Raw genomic sequence first — 24,192 nt, 5'->3', positions numbered from 1 at the left:
GACTACATAAGAGACTACTATGAACAATTATAGACCAATATATTTGACAATCTAGAAGAAAGAAAGAAATTCCAAAAAAGAGGGGTACGAAGGTGGTTCAGTCAGTTAAGTATCTGCCTTTGGCTAAGGTCATGATCCTGGGGTTCTGGGATCAAGTCCTACATCGGGCTCCTTGCTCAGCAGAGTGTCTCTTCTCTGTCTCCCTCTCCCTCCCTCTGTGTGCTTGTGTTCTCTCTCTCTTTCAAACAAACAAACAAACAAACAAACAAACAAACAAATCTATCTTTTTAAAAAGTTACTAAAAAGATATCATCTACTGAGACTAAATCAGGAGAAAGTAGAACATTTGACAGACTAATATGAGTCATGGGAATGAATCAGTAAGCACACATTTTTTTATCAAAGAAAAGCCCAGGAATAGATGGCTTCACTAGTAAAGTCTATCAACTATTTCAAGAAGAATTAATGACAATACTTTTCAAACTCTTCCAATAAAACTGAAGAGGAGAAAACTCTCAAACTCATTTCATAAGGCCAGCATTACCCTGAAATAAAAGTTAGGAAAGAACACTACAAGAAATGATGATGAATAGATGCAAAAATTCTCAACAACATACTAGTAAACTGAATCCAACAGCATATTGAAAGGATCATACACGATGATCAAGTGAGATTTATTTCTGGGGTGAAAGGATGGTTCAACGTATACAAATCAATAACTATGATACACTACATTAATAGAATGAAAGGCAAAAATCATACAATCATCTCAAAACATGCAGAAAAATATTTGACAAAATACAACATCCTTTCTTAATAAAAACTCAACAAATTGGGTATAGAGAGATCACACCTCAACATAATAAGGTAATATATGACAAGCCCATAGCTACATTATAGCCAATGGTGAAAGGTGGAAAATTTTCCTCTAAGATCAAGAACAAGACCAGAATTCCACTCTCACCACTCCTACTCAATGCAGTATAGGAAATCCTAACCAGAGCAATCAGGTAAGAAAAATGAAAGGCATCCAAATCAGAAAGGAAGTAGGAAAATTATCTCTGCTTGCTGATATGGACTTGTATATAGAAAATTCTAAAGATTCCACCAAGAAAATGTTAGAAGTAATCAACAAATTCAGTAAAGTTGAAGCATATAAAATCAACATGCAGAAATCAGTTGTTTCTATACACTACAATAAACAATCTGAAAAAAAGGAAGAAAACAATTCCATTTATAATGGCATCAAAAACAATAAAATACTTAGTAATAAGTTTAACCAAGGAAGTGAAGGATCTATATACCAAAAACTATGGCATTGATAAAAAGAAATTGAAGGTGACCCAAATAAATGGAAATGTATCCTATGTCCATGGATCAAGAGAGTTAATATTGTCACAGTATTCATACTACCCAAAACGTATAGATTCAATAAAATCCCTATCAAATTTCCAGTGGTATTTTTTTTTTCACAGAAAGAGAAAAAAACAATTCTAAAATGTGTATGGAGCAAAAAAAGACCCCAAATAGCCAGTATTCACAAAACATATATCTGACATATGACTTGTATCAAGAAATACTACAAATTAATGAATGGTAAAAGGACAAATAATCCAATCAAAAACTAGATAAAAGACTTAAACATATAATTTGCAAAAGGCTTTTTGGGAGTGTCCAATAAGCTCATGAAAATATACTCAACATCATTAGTTATCAAGGAAATGCAAATATAAACAACAGCTGGGACTTCTTCAAGATAAAAAGCTTCTGTACAGTGACAGAAACAGTAAAGAAAACTGAAAGACAATCTACAGAATAGGAGAAGATATTTACAAATGACATATCTGATAAAGGGTTAGTAGCCAAACAAAATCTTTAAGGAACTTTTCAAACTCAACACTGAAAAATAAATCCAGTTAAGAAATGGGCAGAAGATATGAACAGACATTTTTCCAAGGAAGCCATACAGATGGCTAACAGACAAATGGAAAGATGCCCAACATCATGCATCATCAGGGAAATACAAATCAAAACCACAATGAAATATACCATCTCATACCTGTCAGAACAGCTAAAATTAACAATGCAGGAGACAACAGATGTTGGGGAGGATGGGTAGAAAGGGGAATCCCTTACACTGTGAGTGGGAATGCAAACTGGAGCAGCCACTTGAAAATAGTATGGAGTTTCCTCAAAAAGTTAAAAATAGAACTACCCTATGTCTCAGAAATTGCACTACTAGGTATTTACCCAAAAAACACAAAAATATAAATTTGAAGGGCACATACCCCTGATGTTTATAGCAGTATTATTAACAATAGCCAAACTATGGAAAGAGCACAAATGTCCATCAATTGATGAATGGATAAAGATTCTGTATTTATTCAGCCATCAAAAAGAATAAAATCTTGCTATTTGTAACAATGTATATAGAGCTAGAGTGCATTGTACTAAGCAAAACAAGTCAGTCAGAGAAAGACGAATACTATATGATTTCACTCATATGTGGAATTTAAGAAACAAAACAGACCAACATAGGGTGAGGGAAAAAAAGAGAGAGGAAAGCAAACCATAAGACTCTTAACTACAGATAACAAATTGAGGGTTTCTGCAGGAGAGGTGGGTGGAGGATGGGCTAAATGGGTGATGGGTATTAAGGAGTGCACTTGTGATGAGCACTGGGTATTACATGTAAGTGATGAATCACTAAATTCTACACCTGGAAACAATATTATCATATATGTTAACTAACTAAAATTTAAATTAAAAATTGAAATAAAAAACCATACAATTTAATTACCATTATAATGAAAACACTAAATATTGACAAAAATATGGAGCAATTGGAATGCTCATACATTGCTGGTAAGTAATTGCTTTGGAAGTGATTTGGCTTTTTCTTAAAAAGTTTAATATTTGCCAATTCATGATCCAGAAATTCTACTCATGAAAAAGAAATGAAAATTTATGTCTGCAAAAAGACTTGTACAAAAATGTACACAGGAACTCCCTTCATAAAAGCCCTAAACTGGATAAAACCCAAATGTGCAACAACAAAGAAGAATGAATAAACAAATTGAGATATAATTATATACTGATTCTATTTAAAAACAAAAAGGAACAAACTACTGAAACATACAACATGAATTTGTCTCAAAAGTCTTATATGGAAGATGAGCCAGATACAGGGGTGTCTGGGTGGCTCAGATGGTTAAGTGTCTGGCTGTTGTTTCCTCTTAGGTCATGATCTCACAGTGATGAGACCAAGCCCCATGTCAGGCTCTGAGCCAAGCTGAGCATGGAGCCTGCTTAGGATTCTCTCTTTCCTCTCCCCCTGCCCCTCCTCCCTCTGCTCACATGAAGGCTTGCCCATGTGTGTTCTCTCTCGCTCTCTCTCTCAAAAACTAATAAATAAATAAATAAGTTAAAAAAGAAACCAGATACAGAAGAGTACATAAATTATAATTACATTTATATGGAGTTCAAGAATTGGAAAACTAAATTATGATGATATAAATCAGAACAGTGGCTGCCTCTAAGGGTAAGAGATTGTCTGTAAAAGGAAACTTTCTGAGAAGGTTGAAATATTCTATATATTGTTTTATGTGATGATTGTATAGGTATATGTAGTTGTCAATCCCAAACACAAATCATGGCAATTTAGCAAATTTTTAGCAAATGTGGAATATCTCAAAAGCACACATGGGAAAAAAAAAAGATAATCTACAAAGGAAATGTAACTATCTCCTCAGGAATAATAATATCAAAGTGGTAAAATGTCTTTATAATCTGAGAGAAAATAACAAGGAAACTGGAATTATTTATCCATCAAAACTGTCTTTCAGGAATTAAATTTAATAAAAATTTTTATGACAAACAAAAGCTGAGTATTTACCATTGACAGATTACTTCACTAATTGAAATTCTAAATGAAGTATTTCAGGCAGAAGTAAACTCAGTATGACAGATTGGAGAAATCCTTATATAGAGGTAAAACACAGTAATAATAATGTCAAATTTGAGAGTATTAAAATAAACTAGAACGAAAATACAGAATACAATGGCATAGAAGTTGAAAGAGGTATAATATAAAATTATTCTAAATATTCTTGTGTTGAGAGAAGAATAAATGTATTGATTAAATTTAGACTTGATACATGTTAAAATTACTGAAGTATCATGTAAGATAGACATACAATTCATGATTTCTAAATAAGCATGAAGGAAAATTGAATCAGGAAAAAAATAAAGTCAAGAAAAAAGGAGAAAGGAACTGATTGGAATGAAAATATTGACCAAGTCTGATCAGGATTAAAACATTTTGAAGATGTAAAGGGTTTTAAGCAGGTAAATGGAAAGTACATTTATCTCATCATGGATATAAATTTAAGTACTTAAGTAACCACAGTAAAGATAAATGCACTAAATTGCCCAATTAAAAACCAAAGATCATCATACTAGAAAACATAGCAAATCTAGTTTCACAGCATTCATAATGGAAACATTTAAAATATAAGTTTATAAGAAAACTTGAAAATCAATGGATTAAGGCCCATGAATAAGACAAAACAAAACATAAAGCAAAAAATAAAAAGTGTGACAAGTGACAAGCAAGGTCACTACAAATAAAGTTTCAATTCTTTAAAAAGGCTCAATAATTCTGAAGTTACATACACCTAAAAGATATCCTCAAAAAATAATATAAAAACTTAGGTATCTACAAGGAAAAGTGACATATCTACCATAATAGTGGGACATGTGAGCAGAGCCCTCTCATTAATTGATAGATCAAACTGACAATGAGTCAAATAAGTACACAGAAGATCTGAACAATTCGTATAACAAACTTGAATACAATTGTGGATACAGTATTTGACCCAACAAGGAAAACAATTTTCTTTAGGTATGCATGGGACATTTATAAAAACTGATTACATGCTAGGCCAAAAATTAGACTCTGGCCCTTCCCTGATCACAATATAATTAGGTTGTAATTAAAAAACAGTAATTAAAAATTCTCTTGTGTTTGTAAATTGAAAAGTCCATTTCTTTCTTTTTAAGATCTCAAGATTTTATTTGACACAGAGAGAAAGAGGGAGAGAGAGACAGCACAAGCAGGAAGAGTAACAGAGAAGGAGACACAGATTCCCCGCTGAGCAGGGAGCCTGTCCTGGACTCCATCCCAGGACCCTGGGATCATGACCTGAGCTGAAGGCAGACACTCAACTAACTTAAGCCACCCAGGTGCCCCTAAAAAATGCATTTCTAAACAACTCATTGGTCAAACAAATTATAGCAGGGATTAGAGAATTATTTCTGAGCAATAACAAAAAGAATCACAATTAGGAGGTATTCATAATACTTGAAGCAGTTATGAAGGTGCTTAGAAGGAAACTGATTGCCTTAAACGTACACATTAGAAAAAAACCCCTCAAGCCTAATGGAATAAATAGCCAACTTAAGTTTTAGAAAAACAAATTCAAAGACAAAAATAAGGGAATGTATGAGTTGAGATAAAATAGATTGCAATAGAAAAGCTCAACAAAGCCAAAAGAGTTCTCTGAAAAAAAGTAACAAAATAGAAATACCACAAGGACATGGAAACAAAGGAAGGCACAAATAAAATTATTAGAAAAGTTAAAACAGAAGCATAACTACAACTACCTCAGAGACTAAAATATATAGAAGGATAGTACAGACAACTTTATATTAAAGTTGATACTAAAATTACTAACTGAAGACATGGATAAATTTCTAGAAAAATACTACTTACAAAAATGGATTTTACAAGAATTAGAATTCTATGACCATTAAAAGGTTGAATTAACACTTAAGAAATCCTTCTACACACACATACATGTACACACACACACACACACACAACAGATCTAAGTAAACTTCCATGCAAGTTTCCATCAAATGCTCAAGGAACACGTATTTCAATCTTACACAAAATCTCTCAGAATGGAAAAAAATGACTACTCCTATTTTATGTTGTGAGTCTAGCACAGTCTCCCTCCATAGCAAATGTGGAAAATGGTTGTATAATGGAAGTAAAACCATAGGCCAATGTCACTATGAGTATTCATATACTCATATGAAAATCTCAACAGAATGTTAGCAAACAAAATCTATCAATGTATATGAAAGAGAATTCATCAAGACCAAGTTGGCTTATTCTAGAAACACAAGGTTAGTTTAATGTAGGAATATTAATAACTATTTTTCATCATTAACATAGTAAAACAGGAAAACCATATAAACTTTTAAGTGCAAGCAGAAAATCTTTTAATAAATTTCAGCACTGAGTCATAAGAAAAATTCACTACCAACTTGGAATAAAAGGGAACTTCCTTAACTGGGTAAAGGTTAATTAATAATATTCATAATTCATAATATCTATAACAAATATTCTACAAAATAGTGGAAAATAAGAGTCTCCCTTTTAAGATCAGGAATATGATAAGGAGGCCTGTTTTCACCCTTCTAGCCATACAGTAAGAATACTGAATATTCTAGCCATGTAGTAAGAATGAAAGAAACAAAAGGCATAGTTACTGGAAAGGGATAAACAAACCACCGTTATTTGCAGGTGATGATTTGCAAAAATTCCAAGAGAATATATAAATAAATTATTAGAATTAATGTAAGAATTTAGCAAGGTTGTTGAATACAAAAATCAATATCCAAAAACAAGTTGTGTTCTATACAACAGGAAGTTCTGGTTAGAAAAATGCAACTTTAAAAAATTGAGTATAATAGTAACAAAATTATAAAGCATCTCAGAATAAGTCTAATAAAAATGTCTCGGTACTTTTATGAAAAACTATTAAATTTTATTGGTAGACATGTAAGAAGACCTAAATAAATGGAAGGTTATATATTACTCTTGAGTTAAAAGACTCTCCAATTTGATTTAAATATTTAGACAAATTATAAAAATCCCTACTAGAGTTTATTTTTTGTGGAATTTGACAAATCAATTCTAAAAATTCATACGGAGTTAAAATAGGCCTAATATATAGCTAGGATACTCCTGAGTAAGAACAAGAGTTGAGGTCAGAATGATGCAGGTACTAGCACTGTCCCTTATCAAGATTTGCAAAATGAGATCATAGTAATAAAGATAATGTAGTTATTTAAGTACACAAACAGATCAGCTGAACAGAATAGCCAGCTGGGAAGAAACCTACATGCATGAAAACTGATCTATGACAAAGTAGGCATTATGGGTAAATATATTTTTCAATAATTGGGTCTGATAAAATTAATTATTCACATCAAAAACATAAAATTGGATCCCTATCTCAAAGTATATACAAAAACTAATTCCAGATGAATTAAGGACTTAACTGTAGAAGTCAAAATTATGTGGACTTTTGGAAAACAACCCATTTCTTAAAATGATCTAAAAATTCACAAACCCATTAAGGTAAGAGCTGATAAATTCGCCTACAATACTAAGGATGCCAGTTATCAATAGAGCTCATGAGAAGGGAAAAGCTGCCTAAACTGGGATAAAATCCTTTCAATATATATGTTGAAATGTAAAGATAATGTCCTAGTAATTAAAATGTAATGAAATCAGGGATCCCTGGGTGGCTCATTGGTTTAGCACCTGCCTTCAGCCCAGGGCGTGATCCTCGAGTCCCATGTCGGGCTCCCTGCATGGAGTCTGCTTCTCCCTCTGTCTGTGTCTCTGCATCTCTCTCTCTTTGTGTCTCTCTTTTTTTTTTTTTATAAATTTATTTTTTATTGGTGTTCAATTTGCCAACATATAGAATAACACCCAGTGCTCATCCCATCAAGTGCCCCCCCACCAGTGCCTGTCACCCAGTCACCCCCACCCCCGCCCACCTCCCCCCTCCCCTTCCACCACCCCTAGTTCATTTCCCAGAGTTAGGAGTCTCTCATGTGCTGTCTCCCTTTCTGATATTTCCCACTCATTTTTCTCTTTGTGTCTCTCATGAATAAATAAACAAATTCTTTAAAAAATGTAATGAAATCATATAAATTATTATGAAACTTAAAATAACTAAAAAATGGGTAAACATTTCATTTAACACAGAGGGAAAAAAAAATTCCTCATTAATAACTGACTATATGCACCAAAGTAATCAAGGAAATGCAAATTGGAAGCACAATGGCACAATTTCACACTTACTAGATTGACAAACTAAAAAATCAGATTATATTAAGTGTTAGTGAGGATGTAGCACAATGAGAGTTTCCATCAACTGCTGGTGGAGGTTCAGATTTGAACTATCTTTTCAAAAAGCATTTAGGCATTTCCTAGTAAAGTTGAACAAATGTATATTCTACTTTTAGTCAAAAGGTCATATCCTAGAGGAACTTTCATTTATGTGCATCAGAGTGGTGCATCCTAAGCCATAATATACATACAGTGACTACAGGATCTTGTTAAAATGCAGATAGTGATTTAGGAGATCAGGAAGTAGGCCCCAGATTCTGCATTTCTAAGTAGCAGATTTTAGGGTACTGTAATGTTTTAGTTCTTGACTTGTGTGATGAATACATTGGTATTAGTTTCATTTTATTCACACTCATGTTCAAATGGGTTTGAGAAACTATCCAAAACAAAGAGCATCCTTTGGGAACAGGATGTATATGATGGAAATCAAAGAGCCCAGTAGTCTGAAAAACCAGTCAAATCCCAATGCTATCTTTTAGTAGCTGTGTATTTTTATCCAAATTATTTAACCTATCCAAGCTCACATTTCCTTGTTTATAAAATAAAGATAATAATAATTACATTTGTGTGTCTGTTATGAAAAGTAAGAGATAATTTACATAAAGTCTGAACATTAGAAACATATGTTCAAATAGTTGTTGCTATTGTTTTTATTGTTTGTTCCCCAATATTAGATTAGCATCTTATTTGAGGATATCTTGATTGGTGAATGAAAAGCCTATATGGAAATTATAATCCAGATAATCAATTTGTAGTTTAGTTAATATAAAGCTAAATACTCGCTTTTTAAATTTAAAAATTTAAACAAATTTTATTTGTTTATTTGAGAGAGAGAGAGAGCATGAGCAGGGGTCAGGCAGAGGACAGAGGGAGAAGCAGACTCCTCACTGAGCAGGGAGCTTTATCCTGGGCGGCATCCCAGGATCCCAGGACCCATCCCAGGACCCATGACGAGGATCATGACTTGAGCTGAAAGCAGACACTCAATTGACTGAGCCACCCAGGCATCCAAAGCTAAATACTCTTAAAAAGCACTAATTATCCTTGTATTCAATATTACATTACTTACATAACTTTATAATACCACAGGAAACAAATATGGGAACTATCCACAGACAAATTACGTTCTTCTTCTGAATCCTGAAAGAAAATGGAAAATCAACTATGATATATAATGGTAAAAATAAACACAAATTTGGATACTGGCATAAAAGTCACAGAGGAACTAAATTATCTAAGATCAGAAGAAGTATAATGAACAAATTTCTGAATAGAACTAATGAATATTCATATAATATTAGTTCTATTCTTTAGCTACTCACTATCATGAGTGACAAATTTAGATAGCTTATTGTTTCTGTTATATTTGTCTTTGTGAAATAATAGAACATGTACATATGGCCTTTGCACCCATTTCCTGCTAATATTTGGCCTTTGATCCTGGTACCTGATGCAGAGCTCCTACAACTCTTATAACCTCCTGAATGATAGGAGGGTCTGACATAGAGCTCCCTTTTGTTCTAATGAGGCGACTCTAGGTGGGCTTTGGGATGGGCACTGGTCACTAGAAAGGCTAAGCCATGATTAGAGGCTTGGAACTTTTAGCTCAACCTCCCACCCTTTGGAGACGGGAGAGAAACCAGAAAATGAGTTAAAGATTGAAATGACTGATTATGCCTATATGATGAAGCCCTCATAAAAATCAGAGAGCTTGGGGATCCCTGGGTGGTGCAGCGGTTTGGCGCCTGCCTTTGGCCCAGGGCGCGATCCTGGAGACCTGGGATCGAATCCCACGTCGGGCTCCCGGTGCATGGAGCCTGCTTCTCCCTCTGCCTGTGTCTCTGCCTCTCTCTCTCTCTCTCTGTGACTATCATAAATAAATAAAAATTTAAAAAAAAAAAAAAAAATCAGAGAGCTTCCCAGTTGGTAAACACATCCACATGGTGGCAGAGTAACACAACCCAACTCTACAGGGACAGAATCTCCTGAGCTCAGGGCTCTTCTAGACCTTGCCTCTTGTACCTCTTCTCTGGCTGTTGACTGTATCCTTTATCATATCTTTTATTATTATAACTGGTAAGTGTGATTTCCTGAGTTCTATGAGCTGTGCTAGCAGATTATTGAACCTGAGGAAAAGGTGGTGGGAACCTGGATTCATAGCCAGTCAGTCAGGTGACAAACTGGAACTTGCAGTTGACATCTGAAGTGGAGCAATCTTGTGGAACTGAGCCCTTAACCTGTGGGATGTGAAGTTGACTCCATGTAGAAAATGCCAGAACTCTGAACTGTAGGACACTCAGCTGGTGTCAGAAATAGTACGGAAATCAACACCCGCACACCACATCTGGTAATAGAAGTGTTCTCTGAGTGTGTAAAGGAAAATAGTGAGTTTTCCTAGACAGCCTTATTCATCAAAACAATTCAATTAATTTTTTTCTTTAATGGTTCTGAATCAGAGATGATTTTGTTCACAGGAAACAAATATGGGAACTATCCACAGACAAATTGGCAATGCCTGGAGACATTTTTGGTTACTGGATCTGAGTGCTTTTGAGCGTATTTCAGAGATCAGCATGTACATACATTCTTAAAAGTTATAAGATCTGATGGCACTCTACATAAATGACAAAGATATTCTTATACATGTGTATATTTGTGTGTACATATTTTTATATAATATTACACATTTGGGCTTCCATTATACAACAAAAGGAAAAGGAGTAAGCCTTTACTGGCTGAGAAATTCTGTCCATGAACCTGGCGGATATTCATAAACTCAAAAGCCAAATTCAAATATTTTTTAATCAACAAGTTTTGAACAAAATGAATTAATATTCATCTGGTCTTTCCCACATCACTCTACTTATTCTCTGAAAATACAGATTATTAATTAAAAAGAAGGCACAAGTCCCAAAATAAAGACAAGATTTATTACAGGGAGTCTCTATAGCAGTGGCTTTAGACACACCTGTGTGGGAATATCAGCTATGAGGTATGTGGCCAGTAATTGTTACTAATTAGTAAAGGGCCAATGTTTTTAATGCTTAATTTTTTCTTTTTTTGTAAACAAGAAAAGATTCAACATCACTTTCGTGTATTTGCATTCACATGTTTTTTCTTGAATTAAAGAAAATATTTAAGAACAAACTTGCTAGAAACAGAAATGGTCTTTATTCCAGGAAACTGTCATAAAGGTATGTGACATGACACCCACTCAGCAGAAAGTACTATTATCATTAAGATGGTAGGTAACTGGGGCTTTCTTTGCTCATTGATAAAAAGGCTAAAGTAAAAATCACATATCATTTCCTAACTTATAATCTGCTATGAGATATATCTGAAAATTGCCATATTGACAATAATTTAAAAATACCTCTTATTTATACTTAACACTTATACTATTTAAAACAGATTGAAAGCCCAAATAAGTAAAACAAAATGTAGTAGAGAAATAATTTGCAAGATGTAATAATTATCATTAAAATCAACTTACTGGGCCCGTAACAATTGGTCTTATAGTCTGAAAACCAGGAGAAAAACAACGTAGTTCTGTCTTGGGTGAACTAGTATTTAAAAAGAACAGGAAGAGAAATAAGCATAGAGACATACAAGATTAGTAAAAACTCCCCTACTACTTTTTAAGCCTAAAAACATTAATTGTATGTTAATTAGAAAAATAAAAAATATAACAATACTTCTTTTGTCAAAGAGATTTTGTCTTTTTTTTCACACCTATGCAATGGGAAGAAATTTACATTCAATCACAGCCTTGAATCTGAATGTTCACACTATATGAATACATTTTTATGTGTAAATACACACATTATATTGACATTCATGGCAAAAATCTTACCTTTTATTTTTCACAGAACAAGTTCCTGGCACACTCCACTCAGAAAATGATGTTCCTTCATACTCTAACTTAATCTAAACAAGAAGGTAAGATAGTTCAAATAAAAAAATCTGATCCAAAATTTTTATCTCAGTGTTCTGATGTAAGGCTCAATTTCCTGGGTTCTTACAATTAAAGAAAGAATAACTAAAATTTAATTCCTTTAAAACTGTACAAAGTAATGTGACAAAGGAAAAGTAACTTTTCCAAGACACTTCAGATGTCTGCCCCCCAGAAACTATAAGACTCTTATTTTATTTTACTTCAAAAATAATCTACCAAGTGTCTAGCAGGTGACTAGCACTCCACTAGATTCTAAGGATGAAGAAAAATGAGTGAGACAAGATCCCTCACTTAATAACAAGTCATGGTAAATTCTGAAGTCCTACTCTTTGCATATCCCTGACTCTACCACACTAACTTCCATCAGTCACATTTTCCTTATTCCTTAATCCTTTTTTTTTTCCTTCTTCCACATTCTTTCATTTATAAGTTCTTTCCCCTTTTGAAGGATACTGATCCACTTTCTAACATCATTAGTCTTAGTCTCAACATTGGTCCTCTTCCTTTCTTAAGGAAGCTCCAGGCCCAGCATGGAGCCCAATGTGGGGCTTGAACTCACAATCCTAAAGTCAAGACTGGAGCTGAGATCAAGAGTTGGACACTTAGCCAACTGAGCCACCAGGTGCCCCTGTCTTCTTCTTAAGCCAGGTTTAGAACCCAATATCACCTTTATAGTAACAATTATGTATATACACATATGTACACGTTTCATGTAAATATATATACATAAACACTTTTTCAGTGTTTTTAGTTGTAAAATGGCGATTATAATACCAGCTATCTCATAAATTTGAAATTATAGGATTAATGACAGTGTATAAGAAGAAAAAAGAGGAAAAAATCACCAGAAGATATAGCCCTGAAATATATAGAGCAAAAAAAAATTTTTTTGAGTATGGTTGACATACAACATTACAATAGTTTTATGTATACAACATTGTGATTTCACAAATTTTTATATTACGCCACGTTCACCACAACTGTAGCTACCATCTGTGAAGATACATTGCTATTACAATATCATTGACTATTATCCCTTATGCTGTGTCTTTTATTCCCCTGATTTATTCATTTCATAACTGGAACACCCATTCACCCATTTTGCCCAACCCACTATCCTTTCCTCTAGCAACCATCAGTTTGTTCTCTGTATTTATGGGTCTGATTCTGCTTTTTGTTTATTCGTTTGTTATTGCTATTATTTTTTAAGGTTCCACTTGTGAATGAAATCGTATGGTATTTGTCTTTCTCAGTCTGACTTATTTCACTTAAGATACCCTCTAGTTCCACACAGGTTGTTTCAGATGGCATGATCTCATCCTTTGGTATGGCTCTGTAATATTCCTGTGTGTGTGTGTATTCCTTAACCATTCATCTGTTGATAAGCAATCTTACTTATCTATTCATCTATCGATAAATACTTAGGTTGCTTCTGTATCTTAGCTGTTTTCAGTAATGCTGCAATAAACAGAGGGGTGCATTAATCTTCTTGAGTTAGTGTTTTCATTTTCTTTGGGTAAATACCCAGTAGTGGAATTATTAAATCATATTTCTATTTTTATTTTTTATTTTTTTTTTCATATTTCTATTTTTAGAAATAGTATTTAGTATTTCTATTTTTAATTTTTTTAAAGATTTATTTATTTGACAGAGAGAGAGCTTAAGCAGGGAAAGGGCAGGAGAGAATCTTGAGCAGACTCCATTCTTTTTTTTTAATATTTATTTATTTACTTATGATAGACATAGAGAGAGAGAGAGAGAGAGAGAGGGGGAGACACAGGAGGAGGGAGAAGCAGGCTCCATGCCAGGAGCCCAACGTGGGACTCGATGCCGGGACTCCAGGATGGCACCCTGGGCCAAAGGCAGGTGCCAAACCACTGAGCCACCCAGGGATCCCCGAACAGACTCCATTCTGAGCACAGAGCCCTACATGGGGCTCAATTCCATGACCCTGAGATCATGACCTAAGCCCAAACCAAGTGTCTGATGCTTAAACTGACTGAGCCACCCAGGTACCTCTCTGTTTTTAATTTTTAAAGTAACCTCTATACTGTTCTCCACAGTGACTGCACCACTTTGCATTCCCACCAACAGTGAACAAAGATTCCTTTTCTCCACATCCTAACTAACACTTGTTATGTATTGTTTTTTATTCTAGCCCTTCTGACAGGTGTGAGATGATATTCTCACTGTGGTTTCAATTTGCATTTCCCTGATGATTAATGATCTTGAACATCTTTTCATGTCTCTGTTGGCCATCTGTATTATCTTCTTTGGAAAAATGTCTATTCTGCTCTTCTGCCTATTTTTTAACTGGATTATTTGATTATTTGTGGGGTTCTTTTGGTGTTGAATTATATAAATTCTTTATATAATTTAGATATTAACTCTTTATCGGATAGCTCATTTGCACATATCTTCTCCCATTCAGTAGGTTATCTTTTTGTTCTGTTGATAGTTTGCTTTGTGATGCAGAAGCTTTTTATTCTGATGTAGTTCTAATAGTTTATTTACACTTTTGTTTCCCTTGCCTAGGAGACATATCTAGAAAATGTTAAGGCTGATGTCAGAGAAATTACTGCCTGTGCTCTCTTCCAGGACTTTTATGGTTTCAGGTTTAATCCATGTTGAGTTTATTTTTGTGTATAGTGTGAGAAAATGGTCCAGTTTTATTCTTTTACATATTGCTGTCCAGTTTTCTAGCACCATTTGTTGAAGAGATTGTCTTTTTTCCATTGGATATTCCAGTATCCTTTGTCAGATATTAATTGACCATATATTCATCAGTTTATTTCTGGGCTTTCTTTTCTGTTCCATTGATCTATGGGTCTATTTTTGTGCCAGTATCATATTGTTTTGGTTGCTGCAACTTCGTAGCATATTTTGAAATCTGGGATTGTGATACCTCCATCTTTGTTCTTTCTCAACATTGTTTTGGCTATTTGGGGTCTTTTGTGGTTCTACACAAATTTTAGTATTATTTGAAAAACGCTGTTGGTATTTTAATAGGGATTGCACTGAACCTATAGATCATATAAGGCAAAATTTGATAGAAGTACCAGGAAAAAATTTCAAAGCCACAAATATAGTGGTAGATGTTTGACACACTTTTCTCAAACTACAGATAATCCTATATATAAACCTACAAAATTAGCCAATATAAAATAAAATACATTCTTTTCAATCTCACATAGAACATTTGCCAAAATTGATCATATTTACAAAAGAAGTCTTACCCAATCTCAAAAAATTATCTCACATACTATGCCTTTGATATTAATAAAATAAAATCAGAATTTCTCATAAAGTTAGCCAGAAAAAATTCTTAGGGTATTTATAATTCTTAAAACAAAAAACAACCCAAACTTTACTTCTGAATGATTTATAGGATAAAAGAGAAATCACAATGCAAATTACAAAATATTTATAAATAAAGAATAAAAAAATTCAATGTTCTCAAAACTTGTAGTATATAGTATGTTAGTCCCTAAAATGAAATTTATAGCCTTAAATATATATATGAAAGAAATAGGGTAGTTTGAAAGTGAATAAACTTGGTTTTTAGTGTAAGATGCTAATAAAATAACAGAGAAAACTGAAAAAAGTAAAAGGAAGGATACAAAAAAGAAGGGAAAAGAGGCATTTACAAAAGAAAACAAACTGGGGAGAGTTAGTGGTGATGTAGTTTTTCAATCTAGTCAAATTCCCTAGTAAGCACAACTAGGGTAGTACCAATGAAACAGACAATAAAACAGCACTGGACAAGGTCAACAATAAAACTAAGTGACAAAGTATTCCTCAAAATCCTAAAATAAAAGTGGGCTGGAACAAACCAACTAAAACAACCAGATTCATGGGGTATCAGCATAGGGAAGCAAAAGAAAGCAAATATGGCAGACCTTAGCAGAGAAGAATATTTAAATCAGTGATAGGCATTCATTGGAAACCATGGCAGGACATTTAGACAATAGCAACTCTAAACCAGAACAGTGGTTGTACTTTTCAATTTTTAAGTCAGTCCAAGAGATCCATAATAATATTTGAAAGGATAACAGAACCTGGGATCTATGAATACCAAAACAAGGACCTATAGATACCTTCTAGGACATGGTTCTGTAGTGAAAGGAAAATAATTTCAATTGAGCTGGAGTGGGATAATAAAGGCAAAGGAAAGAAAAACTACAGATGAATGAGAGAAGGAAACAGAATCTGGAGATCTCAAAAAGTATTAGCCTTATTTTTGGACACTTTACAAAACAACAACAGAAGACAAAGCTCTAAAGCCACGAAGTTAGAAAATTTATTTTGACTCACCCCTCTTTAAAGATTAGGAAAATAAATTTCATGTAAAAAAAAATAAGGCAACAGAAAAAGGATTACAGTCTAATTTCACACAGCTATTATACAAAAAAGAAAATACAAAGCAGAATAACAGTCTCTGTAAGAACATACCTAATAAGTAAATGAAAACTACGACTAAATATGTGGGTTTGTCTTACATATCAACTTGGCTAGATTACAGCACCCAGTTATTTAATCAAACATAGGTTTTGCTGTGAGGATATTCTATAGATGCGGTTTACATCTACGATCAGTTGAATTTACGTAAAAGAGAATACCTTTGATAATGTGGATGGGGTCTCTTCCATCAGTTGGAAGTGCTTGGAAAAAAATGGAGGTTTCCTAGAAAATAAATTCTGCTTCAAGACTGCTGCTTTAACTCATGCCTGAATTTCTACCCTGCTGGCCTGACCTAAAGATTTCAGAGTTGCCTGTTCCCACAATTATATAAATCAATTTCCTAAAATAAATCTCATATATATGTATAAATTCTGTTGGTTCTGTTTCTCTGTTAGAACACTGGCTGACATACCTACTACCTCAAAATGAGGCAAAATAAATAAGAGAATGATAGAAGTTATGAAAGAACAATATAAATCAGAATTTAAAACTTATAAGCAAGCTAGAACTCCGGAAAAACCTAGAAATAAAAAGTCACATCAGAAATAAACCAAATTAGAAAAATCACAATTGTGAATAAACAATAGATAAGGCCTTGAGATAAATAGGTTTTTAAGAATAAAAGAGATAGAAAAAAAAGAATAAAAGAGATAGAAAGTAATTCAAAAGTAAGTGACAAATATAAAAGATAGGCAAAGAAAACCCAATTTATGTATAGTTGCAGATCCTGAAGAAGAAAACCTAAGTGTTTTGAACAGAACAATGATATCAATATTAACTGTAATTCAAGACCAATATATGAACTAAAATAATTTGAAACAACATACTGAAAAGGCATAGCTTATACCTAGGAAAAACAATTAAGAATGATTAAAAAATAAAAGCAACTAGGATTTATATTAATAAAAGCACTGGGCTTAAAAATAAACACTTTGGGGATCTTGACCAAAACAACAATAAGAACAAGAAAATGCATGTTATTCATAAAGGAAAGAAAATCAGATTTCCAGCAGAGTTTTTGGAAACAATACTTACTCTATGTCAGAGACAACAAAGTAGCATATATAAAAGGAAATAGAACACAGGGTGCCTGGATCACTCAGTCTGTTAAGCATCTGACTCCAGATTTCAGCTCAAGTCATGATCTCAAGGTCTTGGGATAGAGCCCTGTGGTAGGCTCCATGCTCAGTGAGGAGTCTGCTTAAGATTCTCTCCCACTGCTCCACCACCCACTTACACACACACTCTCTCTCAAATAAATAAACAAATCTTAAAAAAGGAAATAGAAGAGAAGCCAATAATCTTTATATCCAGATACACCAACTTTTATTTTAGGGATCTTTCAAACCAACCCAAGCTGCCAAACTGTCCATAAAATTCAAAGATATAATCAGACTTTATACAGAGCTACTATAAGAGAATAGAAAATAAAAACCAAAGCATTTTAGTTAATAAAAGTCCCTTTAAAAAAACCAAACACAAAAGAAAACTGCAAACTAACATCCTAAACTGAATTAAATATCCTCAAACAAGCATTTGGTGATAAGAGAAAGAAAAATCTTGAATTATAAATTCATAAACTAGGTGAATCACTATACTGTATACCTGAAACTAATAAACTAATATAATTCACCATACCAGAATTAAAATAAATTGATAAGCTAGGAACAGAAATTGAACCACATATAGAAATAACAGTTGAGGGATCCCTGAGTGGCGCAGTGGTTTAGCGCCTGCCTTTGGCCCAGGGCGCAATCCTGGAGACCCGGGATCGAATCCCACATCGGGCTCCCGGTGCATGGAGCCTGCTTCTCCCTCTGCCTGTGTCTCTGCCTCTCTCTCTCTCTCTCTCTGTGACTATCATAAATAAATAAAAATTAAAAAAAAAAAAAAAAAAGAAATAACAGTTGACTAAACCAGCACATGAACTATGATGATAAAGGAATGAAGACTAAAATATACTGGTGGGAAATTATATGTGAATAAAAATTTAACAAAAGGCATTGAAGACCAGAAAAGACCCCGAATAGCCAAAGGAATGTTGAAAAAGAAAACCAAAACTGGTGGCATCACAATTCCTGACTTCAAGCTCTATCACAAAGCTGTAATCATCAAGACAGTATGGTCTTAGATGCACAAAAACAGGGCACATAGATCAATGGAACAGAACAGAGAACCCAGAAATGGACCCTCCACTCTATGGTAAACTAATCTTTGACAAAGCAGGAAAGAATATCCAATGGAAAAAAAGACAGTCTTTTCAACAAACGGTGTTGGGAAAATTTAACAGCCACAAGCAGAAGAATGAAACTGGACCATTTCCTCACACCATACACAAAAATAGACTCAAAACGGTTGAAAGACCTAACTAAATGCAAGACAGGAATCCATCAAAATCCTAGAGGAGAACAGGCAGCAATCTTGGTGACCTAGGCCACAACAACTTCTTATTAGACATGTCCCCAAAGACAAGGGAAACAAAGGCAAAAATAAACTATTGGGACTTCATCAAGATAAAAAGTGTTTGCAAAGCAAAGGAAACAATTGACAAAGCCAAAAGACGACTGACAGAATGGGAGAAGATATCTGCACATGACATATCAGATAAAGGTCTACTATCCAAAATCTATAAAAATCTTATCAAATTTAACACCCAAAGAACAAATAATCTGATCAAAAAATGGGCAGAAGCCATGAGCAGACATTTCTCCAAAGAAGATATACAAATGGCCAACAAATGCATGAAAAAATGCTCCACATTGGGATTCCTGGGTGGCTCAGCAGTTGAACGTCTGCCTTTGGCTCAGGGTGTGATCCTGGAGTCCTGGGATCAAGTCCCACACTGGGCTCCCTGAATGGAGCCTGATTCTCCCTCTGCCTATGTCTTTGCCTCTCTCTCTCTCTCTCTCTCTCTGTCTCATGAATAAATAAATAAAATCTTTAAAAAATGCTCCACATGACTCAGCATCAGGGAAATACAAAACAAAGCCAGTCAGAATGGCTAAAATAAGTCAGGAAATGACAAGACGTTCAGGAGGATGCAGAGAGAAGACAACCCTCTCACACTGTTGGTGGGAATGCAAACTGGTGCAGCCACTCTGGAAAACAGTGTGGAGGGTCCTCAAAAAGTTGAAAATAGAGCTACCCTATGACCCAGAAATTTCACTCCTGGGTATTTATCCCAAATATACAAATGTAGTGATCTGAAGGGGCACCTGCACCCCAAAGTTCATAGCAGCAATGTCCCCAATAGTCAAACTATGGAAAGAGCCCAGATGTCCATTGACAGATGAATGGATAAAGAAAAGGTCCAATGAATACTCCTGGAATTCATTGGAATATCTCCAATGAATACTACTCAGCTATCCAAAAAATGAAATCTTGCCATTTGCAACGATGCCAACGGAACTAGAGGATATTATGCTAAGCAAAATAAGTTAATCATAGAAAGTAAATTATCATGTGATCTCATTCATATGTGGAATTTATTTTTTTAAGATTTTGTTTATTTATTCATGAGAGAGAGAGAGAGAGAGAGAGTCAGAGACATAGGCAGAGGGAGAGCAGGTTCCATGCAGGGAGCCAGATATGGGACTTGATCCCATGACTCTGCGATCACGTCCCGAGCCAAAGGCAGATGCTCAACCGCTGAGCCACCCAGGTGCCCCCATATGTGGAATTTAAGAAACAAAAGAAAGGCTCATAGGGGAAGAGAGGAAAAAATAAAACAAGATGAAATCAGAGAGGGAGACAAATCATAAGAGACTCATAGGAAACAAACTGAGGGTTGCTAGAGGGAGGGGGGGTGGGGAGATTGGATCATTGGGTGTTGGGCATTAAGGAGGGAACATGATGTAATGAGCACTGGGTGTTATAAGGCTGATGAATCACTGACCTCTACCTCTGAAACCAATAATACATTATATGTTAATGAACTGAATTTAAATTTAAAAAAATTTTAAGAGGCATTAAAAAAGGTAGAAAAACAACTTAGACACTGTAAGTGGAATAAGTAAAAAGAAGAGAGAGAGAAAGTGATTGAAATGGAAGGCAGACAAAATCCAACTCTTACATAACTGGAGTCCTTGAAGTTGAAAAACAAAACAGAACTAATATTTAAATCTGTATTAAGAATGCTTTACATAAAGAAAAGTAGATCTGAATATCTATCTATCTATCTATCTATCTATCTATCTATCTATCTATCTATCTAATTATAGAGAGAGAGATTACTGGTACCTGGAAAAATGTCCAACCAAGCTCTCCTTTCAGTACTAAAGTCACAGAAAAAAAAAAGGTTTAAGAATTCAGGAGGGGCACCTGGGTGACTTAGTTAGTTAGCTATTGGACTCTTCATTTCAGCTCAGGTCATGATCTCAGAGTCCTGGGATTGAGCCCCACATTGGGCTTTGCACTCACCCACATTGGGCTTTGCACTCAGTGGGGAGTCTGCCTGAGGTTTCTCTCCTCCTCCCTCTGCCCCTCCCTCTCTCACATGTTCTCTCTCTCATTAAAATAAATAAATAAATCTTAAAAAAAAAAAGAACCCAGGAAAGACTATATCGAGGAGCCTTTTATGAGAAATTTACTATAGCAAAGGACAGCAAACTATGGCCTATGTACCAAATCCAGCTCATCACCTGCTTTTGTAAATAAGAATGAGAATTTCATTATTTAGTGTCCATAACTGCTTTCAGATTATAATAGCAGAGTTAATTATTGTAACAGGGATCATCTGATTTGCAAAGCCTAAAATATATGCTATCTAGCCATATAGAACTTTATCAACTACTATGCTAGAATATAGTACACATTGGCAAAAGGATTAATGGTGAGCATTAATATATTTGATTGTAGATAAAAGATAACACGTGAAGATAAAGGTTAAAGGATAATACATGTTATATATATTCTGACAAAGAAATAATGCAACTAAAATTTTTGATGGAAGAAGGATAAAGAAAAGAATAAGCTCCTTAAACGTTGGCCAGAAAGACTCAAGTGTAGGTGACCTTTGGTTTAGCAATGACTTTTTATTTTTTATTTATTTTTATTTTTTTTTAAATTTTTATTTATTTATGATAGTCACAGAGAGAGAGAGAGGCAGAGACACAGGCAGAGGGAGAAGCAGGCTCCATGCACCGGGAGCCTGATGTGGGATTCGATCCTGGGTCTCCAGGATAACGCCCTGGGCCAAAGGCAGGCGCCAAACCGCTGCGCCACCCAGGGATCCCAGCAATGACTTTTTAGATACAACACCAAAGACATGATCCATGGAAGAAAAATTTGATAAATTGGGCTTCATTCAAATTAAAAAATTCTGCTTTGTAAGTCACTATTAAGAGAACGAAAATGGAATCCATAGTCTGGGAGAAAATATTTGCAAGATTACTTGTATCTGATAAAATCTAATATTCAAAATATTAAAAAAAAACCTTAAAACTCAACAATAAGAAAACAAAACCCTGATTTTTAAAAATGGACAAAGGATCCAAACAGGCACCAAAAAAAGATATATAGATAACAAATCAGCTCATGAAAAGATGCTCAACCTCATGTCATTAGGGAACTGCAAATTAAAACAGTGATATAGAACCAGACACTTATTAGAATGGTGAAAATCCAAAACATTGACATCACTAAATGCTATTTAGGATGTGGAGCATGAGGAACTCTCCTTGCACAAAAACACCTCTGCATTCTTTAGGGTTCACTACCCAAACCTCCATATCTCCCAGTCCCAGACAATAACTAATCAACTTTCTTTTATATATTTGCCTGTTCAGGTATTTCATATGAATAGAATCATACAGTCCTTTTTGACTGGCTTCTCCTGCTTAGCATAATGTTCTCAGGGTTCATCCCTATAACCAGGCATCAGTCCTTTATTCATTTTTATTGCCCAATAATTATATAATTGTCCATCATATGTACATATCCATATGCCATATGAATTTACCATGTCCATATCATATGGTATATCCATATACTCAATTTTATTTATCCCAGTTGTTGGACTGTTTGGATTGTTTCTACCTTTCGGCTATTATGAGTAATGCTTCCATGAATGTTCAGGTATGAGATTCTGTGTGAACATAATATTTTAATTTCTCTTGGATGTGTACCTAAAGTGGATTGGTGGCTCATAAAGAAGCTATCAAAGTGTTTTCCAAAGTGGCTGTACCACTTGACATTTGGCAGAAATGTTTCAGGGTTCCAATTTCTCCATGTCTTCATTATTACTTGTTATTATCTATCTTTTTGATTCTAGGCATCTAAATGGGTGTGAAATGGTATCTCATTGTGGTTTTGATTTGCACTTCTCTAATGGGTAATGTGCTGATTGGCCATTTGGATATCTTCTTTTGAAAAATGTCTATTCAGATCCTTTGGCCATTTTTTAAAAAATGGGTTGTCTTTTTATTATTGAATTATAGTAACACTTCATATATTTTAGATACATATCCTTTATCAAATAAATTATTTGCAAATATTTTGCAATTCTATGGATTGCCTTTTCATTTTCTTGCCAATGTCGTTAGAAGCCTAAATTTTTAAAATTTTGACTATGCCAAATTTATCTTTTTTTCTTTTGTTCCTTGTGCTTTTAAGGTCACACCTAGGAAACCATTGCCTGATTCTGGGTTATGGAGATTTTTCCCCATGAGTTTTATAGCTACAGCTCTTATATTTAGGTCTTGCATCTATTTTGAGCTAATTTTTGGATATGCTGTGAGGTTGGGAGTCCACCTCCATTCTTTTCCATGCAGATATACAGTTTTCTCAGCAAAACTGTTCTTTTCCTATTGAATTTTCTTACAGTCATTGTAAAAAAAACCAATTGACCATAAACAAGATTTTTTTTTCTCTATTCCACTAATCTATTTGCCTATCCTTATTCCTGTCTCACACTGTCTCAATTGAAAGCTGTAGCTCTGTAGTTAAGTTTTAAAGTCAGGAACTGTGAGTCTTCCAACATTGTTCTTTTTCTTTATTTTTTTTAAAGATGTTATTCATTTATCTCTCTCTCTCTCTCTCTCACACACACACACACAAACACACACACACACACAGGCAGAGACACAGGCAGAGGGAGAAAAAGGCTTCATGCAGGGAGCCTGACATGGGACTCGATCCCAGGTCTTCAGGATCACACCCTGGGCTGAAGGTGGCACTAAACCTCTGAACCACCCGAGCTGCCCCAACATTGTTCTTTTTCAAAAATATTTTGTCTATTCTTGTTTTCTTGAACTTCCATGTGAACCTCTGCATGAATTTCCTTATGAAAATACTAAATTAACTTAGTGGTTTTAATAGTTTTTTAGTGGATTCATTAGGGCTTTTTATATATAGATCATGTCATCTGCAAATAGAGGTAATTTATTTTTTCCTTTTCAATGTAGATTTTTTCCTTTTCAAAATTATCTTTATTTCATCTTCCTGTCTAATTGCCTTGGCTGTGTGTGTGTGTGTGTGTGTGTGTGTGTGTGTGTGTTTTAATATAAGAGTCTTAGGGATGCCTGGCTAGCTCAAGTCAGTAGAGCATGCCAGAGTCCTAAGTTTG

General features: G+C 34.4%; 1 protein-coding gene across 5 annotated transcripts in view; it reads right to left on the bottom strand.

Moving 5' to 3' along the window:
• The window catches only part of CATSPERE (catsper channel auxiliary subunit epsilon), a 199,070-nt gene that overhangs the window by 163,517 nt on the left and 11,361 nt on the right, over nt 1–24,192 (bottom strand). For all 5 annotated transcript variants that reach the window (XM_038542747.1, XM_038542744.1, XM_038542746.1 and 2 more), the window contains exons 3-5: nt 12,066–12,139; nt 11,706–11,775; nt 9,282–9,352 (exon numbers count right to left, since the gene is read on the bottom strand). In XM_038542747.1, coding sequence (XP_038398675.1) covers nt 9,282–9,352; nt 11,706–11,775; nt 12,066–12,139 — 215 coding nt within the window. The remainder of the gene's footprint in view (nt 1–9,281; nt 9,353–11,705; nt 11,776–12,065; nt 12,140–24,192) is intronic.

Source organism: Canis lupus, chromosome 7 (genome assembly GCF_011100685.1).
Source record: "Canis lupus familiaris isolate Mischka breed German Shepherd chromosome 7, alternate assembly UU_Cfam_GSD_1.0, whole genome shotgun sequence".
NCBI lineage: Eukaryota > Metazoa > Chordata > Mammalia > Carnivora > Canidae > Canis > Canis lupus.
The sequence above is the reverse complement of the archived record's forward strand: the minus strand, read 5'-3'. Positions and strand labels throughout refer to the sequence as shown.